The sequence below is a fragment of the Stegodyphus dumicola genome, chromosome 1, assembly GCF_044657685.1.
Source record: "Stegodyphus dumicola isolate Sdum_Otavi_A_Nest chromosome 1, ASM4465768v1".
NCBI classification, from domain to species: Eukaryota; Metazoa; Arthropoda; class Arachnida; order Araneae; family Eresidae; genus Stegodyphus; species Stegodyphus dumicola.
This window is the reverse complement of record NC_140768.1, coordinates 262,443,641-262,465,205: the sequence shown is the minus strand read 5'-3', so window position 1 is coordinate 262,465,205 and position 21,565 is coordinate 262,443,641. Positions and strand designations below refer to the sequence as shown.

The window sequence follows — 21,565 nt, the reverse complement described above, 5'->3', positions numbered from 1 at the left end:
AGACAAGTGAGCATAAACAACAATAACAGATATTATTACATTCTTGTTTTCGATACCAGTATAAAAGACAGTCAACTAAACAAATAACACGAAACATTTTTAAAAATAAAAATTAAAAGAGTTCCAAGACAAGCGATAGATCTAAAAATATTTTTTCACTCTGAAACATTCATTAGGCAAAAGGAACAAAAATCCAATAAGATATATATGATTATATATATGGTATATACCGGTAACTGGCATATACTGTAAGTTGTAATTATACATATCACATATCTTACAGAATATATATGATATATGTAATTATGACTTTGTGAAATTAGTTAAAAAATGGACTGCATGATGAAATTCTGAAAATTTTGTTGATGGACAGCCATAAAAGAATTTGAGAGCAGAAACACGAATGATACGGTTAGGTACAGAATAAATAAATCAAAGAAAATGCTACCTTTTTCTTTATATACTAGGTTGTTGATTCAGAAGTCAAACAACAAAAATCAGCGTTAATTCACAAAATTTTCACAGGACTAGTTTCGATGGTTTTACCGAACCATCATCTTCAGCTGCAAAACCGCAAATGAAATGATTTGCCATTTCATTTGCGGTTTTGCAGCTGAAGATGATGGTTCGGTAAAACCATCGAAACTAGTCCTGTGAAAATTTTGTGAATTAACGCTGATTTTTGTTGTTTGACTTCTGAATCAGTATTTATTCGGCGTGTTATTGTGTCTTAATACTAGGTTGTGTTAAGACTAATTCGTGTACCCCCAATCTATTACTTCTATGCTCTTCACACACCTTAAAAGTTTTACTTTTATATACCTTGCTTAAATGAAGGCACAAAAAGTTTAACTTTATATACTGAATGATTGTGAAAGCTCTTATAATTTCGGTATTAAAAACATAAAAAAACACTTCGATCCAAACTTTCGATAATTCGAAATTATGAACTGAATATTGCCCACAGGTAGAGTTCATTAAAAATTAGTACTATTAACGTTTCTTCATAAAATGAATTCTTGAACTCAATATTCAATAAGTCAAGCTTTTTTTCGAATGACGTTAGATATTTCCGTTGCAATTCTTTCTCAATATGTCGAAGTCGTGTATTATCTCAAAACCAGAGACGTCTTACTTAAGGCTTCTTCCATAAATACTAAGTAATTTGCACTCCCATGAATTTCTGGTTATTTAATAATCTCATCAAACAAATACATCCCTACTCTTTTTAATATTTAACAAAAAACTACAAAGAAAACGATAATTTGTTTTAGAAATGCAATCTATAGTTTTACATTTTCATTTGGAATAAAGCAAATCTGAATCCCCCTCATATAATGTAATAAAAGTTAAATAATCCATGTAATAAAAGTTTAGGAAGCTTCGCATCCTAAACTTTTATATATATATACTTCAAAACATCTTTCAAAATATAACTTACCAGTATGGATGCACACTTTTAAAATAATTCTACTTTAATTAAACTTAGGAGATAATATAATCAATTAATCAATACTGTTTAGGAAATAAATTATTATATATATATATATGAGCTATGATTCGTTTTAAGAAACATCAATACATGAAATAGTGATAAAATAACGAATTATTTTTTAATGTTAAATTTTCTTTCATGATTTTTTGGAGCACAAAATTGAAAGGTTGCTTTTAGTCTCTTTCGCAAAAAGACACTGACGGCGCAGAAACGGACTTAATTCACTAGAGTTTCAAAACAAATGGCTGCTCGGTTAGGCTTAGTCGCACTTAAACAACTTTTAAATTGTTCATAATTCTACAACCATCGCATACAGATTAACTAAAAGTATAAAAACTTTAACCGGAAGACAAGAACATAATTTAACCACTTTTAAATAAAAAAAACACAATACCGACATATAAGAATAAAAAAGCTGAGCTCTCCCAGCCGGGTAACAGATTGCAGAGTGAATATATATATATATATATATAGCAGTTCCATATATAAAATTTCAACGTTGTGAGGCTACTCGTTTTTTAGTTATGCGAGATACACACGTACGTACAGACGTCACAAAAAAAAATCCTCTTCTGAATCCATTTTTAATCCGTTTCGGGAAAAAGAGACCTTTATTCTGTCCGTATATACAGATATCACGCAAAAACATCGTTTAGATAGATTCGAGAGCGGAGAAAATGGATATTTTCGTTGAAATATGATACCCGAAATATTTCGCGATTATAATATTTCCTTTACTTCGCACAAGGAAGTAAAAACAAAGATTTGATTCCATAAATCTAATTCTCTCACCTATTCTTAATTGAATTAGGTTGGTTGGTGTCATGTCCTTTGAGAAGTCAAATGGATCCATGCGTGGAAATCACAGCTTTTTTCCAGTACTACAATCTTTTCACTATATAGCTCTCCCTGGAGAGGAAATTCCCCGTAACTTAATCTAGATCCATAAACTAACCTCTCATGGAAAAATTGTTGCCACTGCCTGAAGAGGTTGGACTTCTGCCTGCTAGTCCGCGGAAGGTATTCCACTTTCTACCACCCGGAAGGAGACATTCCCGTATCCGCCACCATGGAGGTAAGAATAATCTTACTTCCTACCTCCATATCCACTCACTACCTTGGGAACGTGAGCTCTGGGGTTTACAGGCTCCCGTAAGGGAACCGAATTAGGTGGGGAAGGCAGTTAAACAAATTATTAGCAAGTAGCATTTTTGAGGGAATAACATTAATATGAAAACATTTTTAGCTTTTCAATACAGTTATATTTTATACAGACATTTATTTCTACTGGAAAGCACAGTTCAGATGTTTGGAGACATTTAAAATAAAAGAGAAATTGGAGGACAAAAAATTCAGAGAAAGATTTTGTTCATTTCTGATCCGCGACTGACGAAACTTCTGAAAGTATAAAATTACTTAGTCTATGAAATAATTCAAAGTCCAAAAAAAGCCAAACAAATTGCGTGCTTAAATCGCAATATAAACACATATCCCAGTGACATAACTAGAGAATACATGCACATAAATAAAACTTCACAATGGGTGTTGGCTCATCATAATTCTTCAACTAATAGCACTGTCGCAGACAGGCAGAAGTAATAATATGCTGGCCTTCAAATTCTCCAAACACAATAAGTCTTCAGCGCGTGCCACGGACAAAACAAAACAAAGCAAACAGTACCTACCGCTAAGCCAGAATGACGCAATCAAATGAATCGGTGACATTGTGCAACAATAACACTGCTGGAAATGATAAAAATTAGAAGCTTCCGGTGCATTATTTACAATTCAATGTCACCAGTCTAAAAATTCAAAGCGTATTAAATAAATAACTAAAAAAAAAAAATAACGATCAATGGCAATTTACAAAACACAACATTATTTACGTCTCCAAACAAACTTCATGGGAAAGATGGTGGGAAGGGAAAAATTTCTTTAAAAAAGTTTACTTGCCCCCCCCCTTTTCTCCCTTTACTTTTTCCATCTGAAAATGAAGTAACTGTTTCAATTCAATTACGATCAGATTGCTACTTCTTGACCTACTTGAGTGTTTTTGCTAATTCAAAAAATGACACAGCTATATCATTTTTTGAATTAATTAAATTGAACGGCAAATCGTTGTCTTTACTTTCCAAGAATTTCATCACTGAATCTGATAGTGCATGAAATTAATCCAAACATGCTCTTTTCAAGACGTAAAAGACGCATATTTTCAGGGCGAACACACAGGATATAAAAATCGCTACCAATTTATTTATTGCTATTTATTTTAGCTTTGAGTTCACGATTTTTTAATTTATATTAAACTGTTCGAAATTATGATATATGCGTGCATTATTTTAAATAACACACATTTTTATCAGAGAGATTATGAATGCTGAAATACACAGAGACGAGTTTCTTGATCATTATGTCAAGTTGTTTACAAATGCTATCGGTAATACAGTACAAAGTCTTTAATCTGGACTCGTCGGGACTTCGGTGATTCTGGATTAGGGGTTTTCCGGATTATAGATCTGGTAAGATGGTAAGATGGCATGCAGAAATTATAAAATTAAAAATATGAAACCGTAATTTATGAAATAAAGAGCAATTATGATCTAAAAGGTATCAAAATTTACAAAAAGAAAAAGCTTAATATTTATTTGTTTACTTTATTAAACATTTCTTTCAATATAAGTTGTTTAAGTTGCTTCGTTTTAATTGCTAATACTTTCTCTTTAATTCTATAAACAGACAAAATTTCTTGTTCAGTTTCAAAGTTCTGCTGTTCAAGTCCTGTAATTGCTGTGCCGAGAATACCGACTAACTTGTCAATCGAAATTTTTTCGTTTTCACTAACCTCTCTGTCACTTTCTTCATGCCTTTATCCATTTTTTGCAGCAATTCCACTTTTTGTTTGATGGACATTGAAACATGCTTTCGCTTTGTAGATCCTTTGGCAGTTCCAGAATCGGAAACTCTTTTCGACATAATCAAAAGTTCAAGCTTATTTTTTTATAAAATTGCTCTTACAGTCTGCAAAAAATAATAACCCGGATCCAATTAGAAGATTAAGGAACAACGCAATCTGCAACATTAGCTGAAATAGATAATTAGATAATTTTAGCCTAGCTTATACCGTCCGTTATACATTAAACGCGCATGTGTAAACGCTACGCATGCGAAGAAAGTTCGTAGTTTTGAGGTCCGGATTATAGATCATTCCGGATTATGGACGTCCGGAGTAAAGACTTCGTACTGTATATTCCTCTTTAATGGATGATAATTCTCATTTCCATTGAGCTGCACTAGTGGCCGATTATCCTGACGGAATCCAGCGGTTGGACTGGACCGCACATTTCTCCGGATAATCCTATAGAACAGGCGTGGAACGCATTACGACGCTGATTAATATCACTGCAGGCTCTAACTAGCACTCTCCATGAACATTAAGGAGCTATTCATCGTGTTAGATATCCATTGTGCAAAAATTCCATAACTACAGAATCTAACTTTTTATATGGTCTCCATGGAGTAAAAATTTCCAGTTAGTAAAACAGTCATTATATTTTACCATGTAATATAAAATTGTGCTGTACCTGAACATGCAAAACAGGTATATGCTGAAGAAAAGGTAACTAATGAAAATTTAATGCAGTTGGAAGAGCAGCAAAGTTTGAAAAAGGGGAAAAAAAATGAAAAGTAAAAGAAGTACAAAAGAACTTCATTGTTAATAAATTAGCTCATGCATTTTCAAAAGATAGTATCCTAGTAGTATCAAAATCAGAGGTTATTAACTCGAATGCTGAACATTTCAAAAAAGTAAACTAGCAAACATTTAATATTACTACTGTGAACAGAAAATACTACAGAGTTTTCTTCAAAACTATGTCTACAAATCTTTCAATTTTTCTTTACTTGCAGAGCTTCCAAGAATCCTCTTGATAATTTGAATAACCACTGTGAGCAGCTGCAGATTCTAATTTGTTTACTAATATTTTATATACAGTATTTTCTCAAAAATAAGATTCTCACTCAAATATAAGACTTCATTACATTCAAGGTTAAATTTTAATAAAAAAATATGAGTAATTATTTATAGAAAACATAGTTTTGATTACAATGCATTTGTTTCTGACTATAATAAAAGGCAAGCTACCTAATTAAAAACAATATTTTGCCATGGAACAGAAAGAAAAAATAGGAAAAATTAATGATTTATTTTCAGACATACTAGAAACCAGCATAGGGGCAGGCAGGCCTAAAATGATATTGCTCAACAAGAATATAATCAGGAGGTAGCTATGCAATTTATATAATAGTAATTTATATATGTTATCACATGTGCAGTTTATTTAGAATTTAAACAATGTAATTATGCAATATAATAGAATAATAAAATTTCTTTCTCTGACTTTCTCTGATTCTGCTGTTTCATTTACTTGATTATCATATCTATTATCCAGTCATGAGATTTTTTTGTCATTAGGTAGATACCAACTTACAATTTTAAATACTTTGCTTTCTTACTTTCTTTAATGATGTAAATATCATCTTAATTAATGGAAACAGAGGGTAACATTGGTAACCATGCAAATTTAGCACTAAATGGTATTTAAATATGGTCTTCATTAGCATATTTTAAAAGCTGTGTTACTCAGAGGGTTAGCTATTATGTTGCATGAATGATACTGAAATTCAGTTTTTAAATTACAGTCTCTATTTAACTTAGGTTGAAAATATGCATTGAAAAATGTCCCAAGTCAATAAATCTTGCATGTAAAAAGATTAAACATTTTACATTTAACTTACTACAGCAGAATTAATACTTTACTATAGAATTTTTTATTCAGTGAAAACCATATATATAACTTTTGTACTCGCCTATCCAATGTTACAAAACTGTGCTCATAAAATCTCTGCCTTATTTTTAAAAACTCTGTAATTAAAAGTACATATCTAAGATTGATATTCAAGAAAAAGGGGACAGGAAAGCAAGTAGCCACTTTTCTTAAATACTCTGTATATGTGTTTTCTATACATGATATGAACATTATTAAATGGAATATTTAGATTATTCCAAATAAATATTATTCCAAATAAACTACTGTAACAGCTGCTTCTGTGCCAATTCTTTCAAGTGTTATCGGTTTTTCTGTAGAAAATACTTCCATAAATATTCACATTTAATTCTTAAAAAATATGTCCTGCATATGCTCAAATATAAGAAAATTAAACAAAAATAATAGCTTGCATACTAAAAGTGTCATTTTTATTTATAGACTACATAGTTAATTATTATATTTATGAAAAGAATAATTTTAGATATAATAATGTTGGAAATTGTTCCTCATAATAATTAAAATATATTGTTGCACAGAATGCAAAAGGAAAATATCTTGTGCAGAGTGAGCTTTCCTTTCTCTGTATTTTATTACAATGTAAAAAGGAAATGCTCAACTTGTTGATTGTGAATCAATGGATGATTGCAATTTGCTTTCAAGGGTCAGTTATAAGCAATCCATTCATTACATTATTTAATTATTATTTTACACTTTTCCTGTGCAAAAGTAGATCACAATATCTTGGACAGACGGGGATTGGGGGAAAGTAGCTTACACTCTGAAAAAAAGTTAGCAACAATTGCTTAGCACATGCTAACTCCCCCCCCCATGACATTTTCCTCTAAAACTGACCAGCACTCCGGAGAACATAATTAAGTAATGATATCTAATATCACTGACAATACAGTTCTCTACATGATGATCATCATCTTGAATGAAAAAAATCATCTTGAGCTGTGAATAATCCTAGAAATGTTTCATTCAAACTTAATGGTATGATAGTTTTCCTTTTTTTACTCTCCCACCCCATGTAATTCATTTCAGAATTCAATTTTTTTTACTTTACAGTTACACACAAAAATCATGCATAGTATTCTTCTTGTGTTTACTACTGTTTATTACTGTTTATTTAATATAATTTAATCTTTATGTAAGTTTACTAATATAAGTGTTATCATAATAATTTGAACTTTACGATACACTGAATAGTACTATTAACAATAAAAGATCAATAAATATGTTTTTCTAGAAAAGGCAAAGTGCAAAAATAAAATTTGATGAAACATATTTTATGCACCCACATTTATCTGTAACATTTTAATCACTCTGAAAAGACAGCCTAGATTCATTTCAAACACCCAAAAAATACATCATTTCAAAATAATTTTCATTTTCATGCTTAAATTATATTAATTAACTGTGATAATTAATTATTTTATTTTTTACAATTGCCATCAAATACTGAATTTTTATGAATTCTCAATGACATCATTTAATATATTTTTTTTTTTTTAATGTAAGGAATTTCAAGCAAAAAACAGGATAATGATTTTATAATAATTTTTTATCGATAAATATGCTTTCAACTCTGCATTAGCAGTTTTTGAAATGAAAGGTATTTACAAGGGAAATAAAATATACACTCATGTCCATAAATTAAGGATAATGCAAAATCAGGCAAAGGAAGAGCTAGAAGCAAAACAAATTTGACTTATTCGTAAAGCTTATTTATTAAACAAAAGGTAAAGAGCAAAAAAAGATGCTATATGTTTAATATTATTTAAAAAAATAGCGTTTTTTCTCCCTGGAGCAAATTACAAAAAACACCTATTTACAAAAAACCAATATTACATGATTGGTATGATTGTTAATACATTGTATGTCTCCCAGACGATGCAATAACAGTCCGTACAACGCCTAGGCATGCTGAGTATCAAATTATCGATCTGATCTTGGGGGATATTACACCACTCAAAGAGCAATGCTCTCCGAAGTTCCGGTAGACACGTAGGAGGAGGTTGACGGGCTGGAACTCGTCGGCCAAGCATGTCCCACACGTGCTCTACTGTATTCAAGTCCGGTGAGAATGCTGGCCAGTCCATACGGGTGATATCCTCCGATTGAAGGCATTCACTTACGATGTTTGCATGGTGAGGATGGGCTTTGTCATCCATAAACACAAATTGTGCGCCCATGGCGCCCGAAACAAATGTACATGTTGTTCCAGAATGACGTCCCGATAGATTTGGCTTGTCATGGTTCCAATTTGAACATGCAGGTCCGTTCTGGAACCCAGAATAATTCCACCCCAAACGAGCACTCCTGCACCACCGTAACGGTGTCGTTCAATGATGTTTTCTTGGTAGTAATGGATACCTGGAGCTCTTAATATGAAAGTCCGGTGAGAATCAGACTGCAAGCTAAGCCTGGACTTGTCGGAAAACATCACACAAGCCCACTATTGCGGTGTCCACAATGCATGCTCTCTACTCCAGGCTAACCGCAGGTGACAGTGAGTTGCAGTAAGTGGAACGCATCTGACAGGTCTACGAGCATATAGACCAATCTGCCCTAAGCGTCTGTACATGGTCTGCCTTGAAATTGTCGTACCAGCGGCTGAAGAGAGCTGACGAGACAGGTCTGAGGCTGTGCTCTGCCTGTTTCTTTTGGCAGTAACTGCCAAATACCGGTCCTCATTCGGCGTTGTAACTCTGGGGCGACCTGTGCTGTAACGTCTTCTCACATTACCATCATCTTGGAATCGTTGTCAAAGCCTGGAAATGACACTCTGGGCAATTCCAAGTTCGTCTGACACTTTTAGTTGGATACGCCCACATTCCAGACGGCCGATAATTCTACCACGTAAAAAATCATCCAAATGCGTCCTTTGTGTCATAACTATTTGGTTATTGCACTGAAAGCGCCTGCAAACAATTTTACTTCTTTGCCTGTACTCCTTATATATCACTCTCTTACACTCTCGTCATTGTGATGTATCATCGGTGTCATCTGGTAACTTCCTGAAATTTGCATATGGTTCTTGAAGATGTGTGTAGTGATTTTACAGGTGATATATTTATTTTAGAGTTCGATTTCCACGTGACTCCAAATTATCCTTAATTTATGGACATGAGTGTATATAAATAGCTGTTTTTAAGGTAAAAGAGATTTATAAGGAAAATTATATTTACAAGAGAAAAAAAAGACTTTCATACATATGAGACAGTTTCACATTTATGGATTTAACCGACTGAAGATGACTCACGTGAAAGATAATTAAATAAATTTAATGCTATGCCTCGAAATAATACTAAGTACAAAAATTGTTAATGTAAAATTTATGAAATAATGAGGTGCTTGTTGGTTTTACAGGTGGCTAAAATACCAAGGGTAAAACATTAAGTCATAAATTTGAAATAGTAATAACAACTATTAAATGATTTAATTTTAATAGAAATGTATAAAAAAGAAAATATTTCCAAAAACACAAATTCCTAAATAATTAAAAAAAAAAGTTCTAATTTATTTTTCAAGTATCCATAAATTCGTAATGCCAGTTATTATGACATCAAACATATTATCTCAAATACATTATCACAGCCTTTGTTTTGCTACCACAAAAACTCAGACATGAACTCTACTAGATATGCATAAGAAGTTGATAAGCCATACCACAATATTTTTTCTTACTCTACTTTGTGAAATCTCATAGTCTCAATATTTAGCACATCAGTGCCAGTTCCCAGATCAACAGAATTGTAGATGCAAAGTCCCATCTTTTTAAAGCAATTATTCGCATTGCATCTCCATATGGTTTTTGTGTGATACCTAACTTCATTTCATATGCATTTGTTCAAATTCAGGTGAAGTGTAAAACATTTCTTTCATTACAGAATGCAACAGCTTCATTTTCACTTGACAGTAAATTGAAAACTTGTGTATTAAAAGTGGAAAAAATCTATTAAAATTGGATAAAAATGTAGTATGTGATTTACAGTTTTTAGCTAGTAATTTATTTTTTAGAATGGTGTCACTAAAATTGATGCTTTTAATCATTTCTTTTCCCTACCAGTTTATCACATGTTTGAATATGAAAGCTATAGAAATTTTTATTTTATGAAACTATTATTACTAAATTATGAAACTACTGAAATTTAAATTTAGTGGAATTAAAAATTCAGTGAGTTATTAAATTCATTACAGAATCATTTTCATTTATGCATTCTTGGTGGTTTGTATTAATTTTCATATTTAAAGACAGCATTTCAGAGGCATCATCTAAGAAATGAATAAAAGTGTAGATCACAAACTGCATCACTATTGAAAACTATCATCATTTGAATTTTTGAAAAAAAAAAAAAAAAAAACAGAGTTCCTGCAAATGAAAAATTAAAGAAAATTATTTCACAATTACTACTTGATACTGAGTTTCACTTATGAGAATACTCATGTGCTTTACATGCATAAAAACATACGAACTGAAGAAAATTTCAAAATTAAAACTCATGTGTAAATTATCATTTTGAGAAAATGAACCAGAAAAAATTTTACTTAATTTATTGTTTTGGATTTGCTATACCATTTACCAATAAACATGACCAAACTTAGCAATTATTTGCCAGTCATTGGTAAAATTGACAAGTACTAATAATAACTTGCTTTGACATATTTTAATAGTGAAATAAGAAGGCATACAGCCTGACAGGCTATGTATACAAATTAAGTATGATTTTCAGGAAGACATGTTAAAGAAATATATATGTATTAATATTAGATAAATACAGCTATTATCTTTATGCAAATTAAAAAAAAACTGCAAATGACTTACAGTAATTAGTATATACTTACCAAAAGTTCTATTCCATAAAAAATTCCTTTTCCTAGTTCTGGAACTATGCCACAGTAACGTACTATGCCTTCCACAGGATCCAAATCAGCACCTAAATCTACATTTACATTACTACCTTCAACAATCATTGCAGCTTCCTTAAGCCACTGTTCATCAGAAAGTACACGCAAACGGTCTCTAACAGGAGAAACAGGAACTAAAACTTCAGCTTCAAATGGAGTTAATTCATGAACATCAGAATTGTTGCATAGCATGTAAACATTATCATGATCTAATGACTGTACACACACAGATGATCCCTGATCAGATTTAATTTCTTGTAATAAACTCCCAGGAACAAGTTGAACTTCAGTTTCTAGAGTATTTTTATTATACAAAGGATTAGGTCGATTGTCATCCAAAATCTTTTTGCCATAGCACTCTTCTAGCAATAAGAACTTGCGACGCTTCCCACGCTCTAAAGACATGTTGTGTTAAAAATACAAATTCAGCATTTAGTAATACCTAAAAAATAAAAGAAAAAAATTAAACTTAATGATGAAACATTTTAAAGCAAATAAAAAATAATATTTAATCATAAATACAATCACCAAACTTAAAACACATATCTATATACTTTTCGTAATATTTAAATATTAAATACGTTTCACAATTATTTAAAATGTGTGTGTTAAATGTTATAGTTCTTTTCCAATATATGGTGTGTAATTTAAATTTTTTTTCCCCACATTCCATACCAACCTAGGCAGTGGTGGCTAGTGGAAGAAACTGTCAGTGCAAGTTCGATTGTCATGTAAAGCTTGGTTCTGCATGTTGTTTATTTTTAAAGGTAAAATATTATGTGCTCTCAGCAATGCAACTTAGATAAAATTTTTGGGAAACAGACATATAAATGAACAACTGGTTCAGCCACTTCCCCGGTGAATGCTAAATCAGGCATATCTAGTTACAAGGTTAAAAAAAAAAGCCATGACTCTATCAGAAATTGCTTTAAAAATAAAATCAAGGATCTTTTCCATGATGGCACAATGCACACATCTTTTTTCAATTTTATTTTAAGAACAAAGTATGTAAAATGTCATACTTCCAGTGAGAAAACATACTTTTTCATCATCAGCTCATTTTAATTGAGGAAAATTTTTCTAAACCCATAAATGGTATATCTCTTAGGTTAGCTATTTCAATAAACAAAAAGGAAATTAGAATGGCATACTTTTAAAAAGTTTTCTTTGAGTATATTGACTAAAAAGAATACTATTACAAGTAATAAGAACAACACATTTAATTTAATAATGGCAAATAAGTGACAATGGTCTATATATATTTCTGCAGAAAACTGTTTAGATTGTTATTCTATTAACGGAAAAGACCCACAATTATCATTTATTAACTATTACAAAGGAACATATTATCTTAACCACCTTAGTAAAAGTAGCCAAATTTTCGAAATGTGCTAAACTTTGGCAACCTTGCACATAATTATTTTCTAAGCAAACACACTTATGACAGTGCTTCAGTCAAGTATCGTCACCATGTTTGTATACATTCTTTCTGCTGTATTTCAAGTTCCAATGTTTTTTGTAAACAGATCATGATATTTTAAATGTATAAAATTTATGAAATATATGCTTGTGGGCTTGTCAATAATGGAAAAAACTGCAGTAAAATTTCTGAAGGAATACATTATTTTCAACAAAATTGCTAAAGGAAGTAATAACAGGATATGTTTCATAGATAATTGACATGTGATGCTGATTTTATGCAATTCTTTGACCTGTTTTGTAAATGAACACAGATCACTGTGTACATGGGGAGAAAAACAGTGCAAAATAATTATAAAAAAATATGAGTGTTGCAAAATATATGAGTGTTTCACTTTTCTAATTGATCATATTAATCCTTATATAGTAATTGAAATTTGCATTTAAATTGCTAAAGAGCATTTTTTGGCACTTTTCCGTTTCACTGGCGCAAATCTCACCAAGCAGACTTTATTGGCAACAACATACAGTATACACATAAAAAATGTTAACAAATGTTAGTTCCGAGAATTTTTTAATTTTGAATTAATAAACATTTTAATATCGTTTAAAATTTTGTAAAAAGACAATAAGTTTGTAAAAAGACATTAATTAAAGAATTTACTATGCTTTCATGGTACAATATACTGATTTGCCGTTTCATATCATGTGACCACAAGTGATCTCATTTCACGTAAACTATGCTACAAAAATCTAATTGTCTCAGTAATTATCTACAATAATTTGAAGTTAAATCTTAAATTGAAATACAAGTTTAAATGCAAGAAGTATTTCAATTCGTACGAATAGCTTACTCAGAAATTATGTAAAACCGCAGTGCTTTACTTCACTAGTGCATTCTCATTAGAATTGATTAATTTAACCCTTGACTTTGCCTTTCCTATATTTTAGCCTTCGGGTGAGCGGTGTGATTGCATCCTAATTGACTTAATTACTGTGAATGGCCTTACAGCATAAAATCAAACTATCTGGTAAAAAGTCTATGTAATTGTATGCCAGTATTGAGAGAAACAATCAATCTGATAAGAAATGGCTGGAACTTGTTTTGAAAATGAGGTGTAAAAGGTTACCAGAGAGGATATTCCGTTTGGCATCGGTACCATTTTTGGCGACTTTATCGCTTGCGTCGGCAAAATGGAAAAGTACCCATTTTTTTTTTTTTATAATGCTCATAATTTGCCAATTTACAATAAATAGCAATAATCTGGGGATCTTTTAAAAAGAGTTGCTAAAATCACCAACCTGCATCCCATAACTAACTTTTACTTTTCATCTGTAAAAAATGTTGCCGGACTGTGCCAAGATAATTATGTTAATATGCAAGTACCCATTTCACAACTTGAAAAATACTGAGGGATATGAAAAATTACAGAATGTTACTGATGTTTTCAATTTTTAATAATTAAGACATACAGCAATTTTTTATACAAGAAATTCAAAGAAACAACAAGCAGTCAAGAAATTTTGTACTAACCAATAAATAATAGATACCAGTGGATTTTTCAACAATAACAATTCTGCAATATCATAATGCAAGAGCCAGCTTCAAAGTATCTAAATAACCTTGAGTTAATTAAAAACAAAACTCAACTATAACTTCTTTAGATTATGTATCTAAAAATGTTTAATAGTAATTACTCATAAGATTTGTAGCAGCAACACATTAAAGACAGAAAACTAATCTTCACTTTGCCCTCAATATCACCATTTAAGCGCTAGATTAGGAAACAACAATTCTCAAATTCAGCTCTAATTAGAGAAGTTGAAGTTTCAGATTGTGAATAATATTCTCCTCAACAAACAGCACCACTAGTAATGTTCCACTCATTAAAAAAATACACTGCTCATTATTACAAAATGATAATGATTGACACACTATAAATTGTTCTTATTCTTTCACTGCACAATTCAAAACACAGAGGCTCGATTGAATGTCCGATTCCCCTCAACACAGCAGAGCTCAGTTTGGACATGCTACTAAATAAATAGGGCTTGTAAGCACCTTGTCGCATACTATGCTGGTATACTATGGGGAAAGTACTGTAGTAAAGGCCAACTAAATACAGAAAACTAACCCTGATTTACAGCTGATCACAAGTGCACTTTTGGTTCAATGGTTTAAGCATCAGGCTACCAAAAAGTAGTTCTCAGGTTTCAGACTAGTTGATGAAGTAAGTGTTTCAGATAGCAGAAAATCTCCTCTGAAAGTGGTGCACTAAAGATACTTCAATCATAAATAACTCCTGATAACAGGTTATAAGACAAAGCACAGGACTAATAATATCTAAGTGGCCAAATAGGATGGATATTTTAAGTTTTTGATATTAAAAACTAATGACACAGTAGAAGTAGCAACTACTAACCTCAATCATATTATTCACTGGTTCATTGTTCAAAAATCAAGGTTTTTTTTTTTTTTTTTTTTTTTTTTTTTTTTTTAAATTCAGTTTTTGTACATTTTTATTTGCAAATATTTGTGCTTAAGGATCAGTTAAGTAATGTCAGTGATAAAGCAGTGAGTTCTTAATGTTTGTCTGTACCAAGCAATAGCTCGGGAGACTACAAAATTTTTGGTTTTACTTGTATTGTTACATAATTATATGCTGGTATTATCATTATTATATATGAATTATTTATGATAAATTAGTATTAAATGTTACAAGTTAATTTAGGATTATTGATTAATTTTAATTAATTGCATACATTTATTTCTTATTATCACATTCTAAGATTCTCCTTGTTCTGCCCAAAATAGGATCACAAATCAACTTTTGACAAGATGAAAAACTTTTTTAAAGTTTTATTTACTTTGTTACTATATTTATTTATAACTGAATTAGAAGTACTGTGTTGATGATTATATGTTATAAATAAAATAATTTATTATTATTATTCTTTAGGCTGTTCCTTTTTCTGCTTTTTTGTAGGGAAGGTCCATTGTTCCCAAATGTGGCTGGAGATTTCAGGATAGAGCCAGGAGTAAATTTTTGGTAGGTTGCAAAGTTTTTGTTTTGTTACTTTATTATTTTCAAAGCTTTTCTTTTTTCCTTTTATTTCATTCTTTTTCTTTTTTTAAGGGAAACTATATGTATGTGGATAAAAATAAACAGCAGTTACACTCATGTCCAAAATATAAAGCAAAATTTTCTTGCATTTAGGGCTCATGTGAAAATCTGAAAGAAGGTGAACAGAAAATCAGCACTACCAACAAGCTGCATGTGTAAGGAATTCAAAGTATAAAAGAATAAATCTACAAATCTGAACTTTCTGTCAAATCTGAAACACCTTCTGTCAATGATTTACACAAGGAAAGTTTGAAAAATATCTCGCAATCACCAGGCTCACAAATTAAAAGTAAAAATACAGACTTCAAGCTTTTGTTATTTTTAATCTGTATTTCTATGACAATGTAAGTATATTCTTCTCTTTAATTTTCCCTGTTTTCTGTTCAAGACCCCTTAATTTTAAGAGATTAATATATAAAAGACCCAGAGTTATTTTATTATCTTGTATTAGTTGTATATACATCAAGAATGCAAATGCACTAAATTACAGATAAAATATACACAGTTTGACAATTAAGTTCCTTAATTCATACTGCTATTCTGTAAAAGACAAAAACGTTTTAGGTGTCAGATTCTAACTATGTTCTTCTCTTACATGACAATAAAAATGTGGAAAAATGAAAAGCCTATCCTTTTCTTAAAATCAATAATCGCAGGATCTTTTTGTCACACGGAAATGAGATAGATCATCAAGTTTTGCTACACACAAGAAAAATCAAAAATAAATCAAACTGTTTATCGAGACATCATAGCCTGTGGTCATACTGTTTAAATGGATGCTCTATTTCCCACAGGAAGGGTAAATGATTAAAAAAAAAGGATGACTATCTAAGAAAATTGTGAAGAAAGTTAACTATCCTTTCTAGGTAGAAGCTCTTAATAATCAGCTAAAAAGGCTTCATCGTGTGACATAGTGGTGACTCCTTTTGGATGACAATGCACTAGTACAATTAAAACTAATTAAGGCAGAGTTCTTTGCCGAGTACACAACATTTAAGCTCAATCACTCATCCTTGCTCCTAGGACTTGGCTCCTATTGACTTCTTTTTGGTCCCCAAATTAAAATTGGCATGGAAAAACATTTTAAGAATGTTACAGACATCACGGAAACATTCCTTCTCAAACTTAATAGTGACTCGAAAAATTTAAATGATCCTAAAAGTAGTTCTGCCATCTGGAAGAGTCACCTCTAAAGATTCCATTTTCTGGCACTTTCAGAAAAGATTGACCGTGGAAAACCTGCACCATCAAGTATGTGGATTAAGTTGATGTCTAAAATTTGCTGCATTGCCATAACTCCATCACAAGTTGAGAATGTGCTATACAAGCTTTGCTAGAACATTTATAGTTATCATAAGAATAATAACACAATGAAGATACCTGGTTGATTTTTGGCACATGTCAAATTGGTAAGTTTAACAGTTCACAGAAAAACTATGCATGAATGGATAAAAAAGATTACAGCTCTTTAGACTTCTGTTTCAACATTAAATGACAGTAACTCAGGTAAATATCATCTGATCAACGCAAACTATTGAGCAAACCTCATTTCTGGAAAACATTAAAGACAGTGAATTTAAATGTTCAGAGGTACTTCTGAAATTCATTAAAAATAATTTTTTCAAGTATATGCACTTACAGGATGATAACTTTGTAAAATAATTAATATTTTAAAAATTTACACATTAATAAACTCTGTCTAAGATGATAAGTCTTAATATAAACTAAATACTGACAAATTTGGACTTACAGTAGCATATTATGTTAATTACATATTTGTTTATTACAGTAGCATATTATGTTAAACACTTTATACAAATATTAGAGCACACATTCTAAATCACACATTTACAATAAACTGCCTATTTAAATTTTATTTCTTTCTTTAAAATATTGCAACTGAAGGTAATTTATTACAATCAAATTCATATATATTCAACTTTCAAAACTGTATATTAATACACAAGATGAAAACCAGAATTATATAAAACACAAAACTATCTTAAACTATTCTAAATCATAAAACTGAACTTTTCTTTATACTCTCCAATACTCTACTGACATTTAAATATTTAGATTTAATTTAAATATTTAGATTAAAAACTGAAAGTCATAATAAATTTTAACAAAGTTGTTACACTCTTTGCATGAAGCTCATAAAATTGAAAAATGTATCAGAAATGAAAATATTATTTGATCATACAATTGCTCAAAAGAGGGAACACAGATTAGCACAAAATCATTCCAACTGCAACATTTGGTGCATCAAGGAGAAATTTCAAAATTAGTATCGCGACGTCAAACGACATGTCAGTGATCTATTTTGAATAATTCTGATATCATGTACATAACAATCATTCAGTTAGAAGCAACAAGTTGCAATGATACATAATTACCTCTTCTTGTACTTTCAGAAAAGATTGTCCACGCAAAACCTGCACCATAAAATATCAAAAGTGTGAAATTGAATAAATTCATCATGTAAAAAATAACAATATCTATAATTCAGAATCACACTTTTATTTCGGCTCATTTAGCAAAATTTTAAACTCTATTTTTGTGGAAATTAAATAATATATATATCTTTATACACTTTATAAAAGCATGCGCGCAAAGCAAACGCTGGCAAAAACATTGACTATAAACTTATCGTCAAACTAAAAAGTTTAACGTTAATAATATCAACAAAGACTCTGTGATGCCAAGCGGGTTTTAAAAATATTTTTCTGATATTGTTCATATAGTAATATAACAAACTTTTGAAGATCTGTAAAATGTTACTATTTATTCTCAGTGATGTTTCTTTATTAATTTTGTTCAAATTAAAGCCTGTAATTCACCCATTTTGTTCAATTACTGGCATTCTGTAAAACAAAGAAAATTACTTTGAAGACTTCTAAATATTCAGTATTTTCTTAATTATCGAAAATTACCAATTTTGAGGAATAAATGCAAAGGAGTGATCATAACTGCATTTTGTACTACAATAAATTTTTGGCATTTACAGTAATCAAACCCGGTTCTAGGCATTTTGCTGCCCGGGGTCCTAAATTCTGTTGAATGGTGCCACCCTAAATTCTAAAAATTTTTCCACTTCTATATTCTGCTGCCCAGTGCATCTAGCAAATTTTAAAATGTTTGCTATCTTTTAAATTTTGTAAGTTGGTGCTTCTGAAAATTCTAAACTTTTTGTCGCCCTTAAATACTGCCGCCTGGTGCAATCGCACCGGTTGTCTGTAACCCCGTCCCCAGCAGCAATTAAAACTGAACAGAAGAACGGGAAGGAAATAACATTAAATGCTGGCAAAATACAAAAGACAGGTATTGTCTCAAATCCAAGCCATGTACTTCTGTAAAGTTCATTACAAAGAACAGAGGTGGAAGGAAGGTGAAGATGGGCTGGTGGGCGTAGCCGTGCCTTTGTGCCCCGCTAAGAAAATGCTTTTTTTTTTTTTCCCCTTCCCTATTAACCAGTAAAAGCTTTCGAAAAATTTACTCTACAACGCAAGTAGAAGCGGTGCTAGCAGCGGAGGGCTCGGATTCGAGGTCCAGCCGCCATCGAAACTGATTGATTATTATGAAATATTGTATAGTTCGAATAATTGCTGAAGATAAGGAGTTACTTGAGAATTAAATAAAATCTAAGGACATCTTCTCGCGTATCAAATTTAACAGGGGGTGATAAACTGATGACATGAGACTTCTTATAAAATTTCTCAGTCAATCTGTTAAAAGTTCTTATCAAAGCACATAAACATAAGCAAGTGGAATAATTTTAGGCAACATTCACAATACATTAATACAAAAGCAATAAGAAATTATACAAAATTCGACGGTGCATGATACATTCAGATGGAGAAACATAATGAATTATTTACAAGTAATTACTTAAGATGGTCTTGGCCGCTTCACATAGTTACAAAAATAGGAATAATGCTATTGTTTGTGTTTCTTAAGATTCAAGTGGAAATTTTGAGCCAGGTGATGGAAGTAGACATGAAATTGTGCTGTAGCTAATTCTTCACGGATTATATTATTCTTAACAAACCACGGGCAGCAGGCGATTTGTCTTAAGATGCAATACTGCACAAACAAACAGGGCAGACATAACTAAGCAAGGGACGCAATATAGTTTTATAAATGTGTAATCTGTTATATATATAAAAGGCCGTTCCGGCCAATTAAGAGAAAAAGGCTTAGCTTTACGGACTTGGAATTTCTGAATTAGATTATATGCGTGGGGGCCAAAAAAGATTTGCTCTTTTTCTTATTATTCTGCTGCATTCTTTCACTGCAAAACTTCAAAGACCCCTGAACGACAATGTTTTACTGAACTCACAGTTTGACATCGGAATAGCTTTTTATCTACTCTCATTTTAAAAGATACAGAGGAGTAGCGAGTAACTGGTTGTTATTTCAGAAGTTTTCTGTAGACAGTATTGTTTTTTGTCCTATTAATTTACAGACGAGAATGCCATTTCCTCCATGCCGTTGGGGCTAGGGGATCGAGGTGAGCTTTTTTGGGGCGAAAATTACGAACTGTGTTACTTGAAAGCCTCGGTTGTTGGGTTTATGAGATGAGAGAAGAAATTGTTTCAATTTTACTCTTAATTTCCTTCATTACGGTAATCTGATTGTAGAGCAAAGTATTTGGTGTTAAATAGTTATAAAAACATCTGCTGTATAGTATAATAACTCGCTAAATTTATTGAAAAGCACTTGCACGGGAGGTAAAAAATTTTGGTCAACCAATCGGAATACATGCGAGCTGAGTTGCTGATCTAGCCTGTTTTCTTTACCTTTTTTCTGTTCCCCCACCCCACCCCTGGCATATTCCGTCAGCGTTTATATTATGGAAACATATGCAAAATTTAATGCGCTTGCTTTGTTTCAGTTTTTCACTCTTCAGTCAGTCAGTCAGTCGGTTTAAAACCAGTTTTTTAAAGTGACTCAGAACACATTTGCATAATTACTGATTTTTAGCTCTGTAAAACTGTAAGGATCTTAAGTTTTACTAACGTTTATTTTATTTTAAATCTTTATTTTCTACTTCCGGCCAGAATTATAAGCGTGAAGAAGTTTATGCAAAGTTGTCTGGCGAACGCCAAGTATTTAAGTGTGGCCTTTTTGCCAAGCAGAAGAGAGGAAGCAGTGAGTTCGAAGCAGGCCGCTTACCTTAGAAGTTACGCAGTTGCTATTTGCCTTCCAGGCCAGAGGTTTTAATCCTCTTGATAAATTAAACGTATTGTAGTGTTCACAGTCTCTGTGCTACATACGCTTCCTGTTATTATAAGGCCAATCTTATTCTAAAGTTAAATTAGAGTTTAGTTTTATTTTGATATCTTTTACGTTAGACCCCGAGTGGAGGGTCATTGTATTCCGAAGTACGGAAGTCATTGTATATAAAGAAAAATAAAGGGTTTTGTATACCCTTCGCCTGTATCCTGTCTACTTACTACAATTAGTGAACATAGCTTTAGTAAGCTCTCTGTTCTAGACAGGTCATTGTATGTTTCCGAAGAAGGTAAGAAGAAACATTGAACCTGATAGTGGCGCCCGACGAAGAATAACCATGGCCGAGTTTCAGGAAGAACCTGTGCTGCCTGCAGAAACGGCTCAGAATCCAGAAATGCCAGCTGCCGCCCTGGAAGGATTTGGGTACATCGTCCAGACCATGCGCGCTTCGATGAAACCAGAAGCAACGTTTAATGGAAACTCACAGGTAACCAGTTTTTTGGAAAAATTGGATGACCACTTCATGCTCTACCCCGTGCACGAGTTTCAAAAAG

The 21,565-nt window shown here is 31.7% G+C and overlaps 1 protein-coding gene and 1 long non-coding RNA gene across 4 annotated transcripts in view; one reads left to right on the top strand and one right to left on the bottom strand.

The window, feature by feature from the left end:
* LOC146999540 (uncharacterized) overlaps positions 1–16,447 on the top strand; it is a 155,658-nt gene extending 139,211 nt beyond the window's left edge. Inside the window, exons 3-5 of one of the 2 annotated variants that reach the window (XR_015044365.1) lie at positions 5,706–5,775; positions 15,612–15,701; positions 15,870–16,447. This is a non-coding gene — a long non-coding RNA (uncharacterized LOC146999540). The remainder of the gene's footprint in view (positions 1–5,705; positions 5,776–15,611; positions 15,702–15,869) is intronic. The other variant, XR_015044366.1, reaches the window with a different exon arrangement.
* The window catches only part of CYLD (ubiquitin carboxyl-terminal hydrolase CYLD), a 200,480-nt gene extending 182,050 nt beyond the window's left edge, over positions 1–18,430 (bottom strand). For both annotated transcript variants that reach the window (XM_085827465.1, XM_085827469.1), the window contains exons 1-2: positions 18,173–18,430; positions 11,170–11,674 (exon numbers count right to left, since the gene is read on the bottom strand). In XM_085827465.1, the coding sequence (XP_085683591.1) occupies positions 11,170–11,637 (468 nt within the window). In that variant the 5' untranslated portion in view covers positions 11,638–11,674; positions 18,173–18,430. The remainder of the gene's footprint in view (positions 1–11,169; positions 11,675–18,172) is intronic.
* Between the last annotated feature and the right edge of the window lie 3,135 nt (positions 18,431–21,565).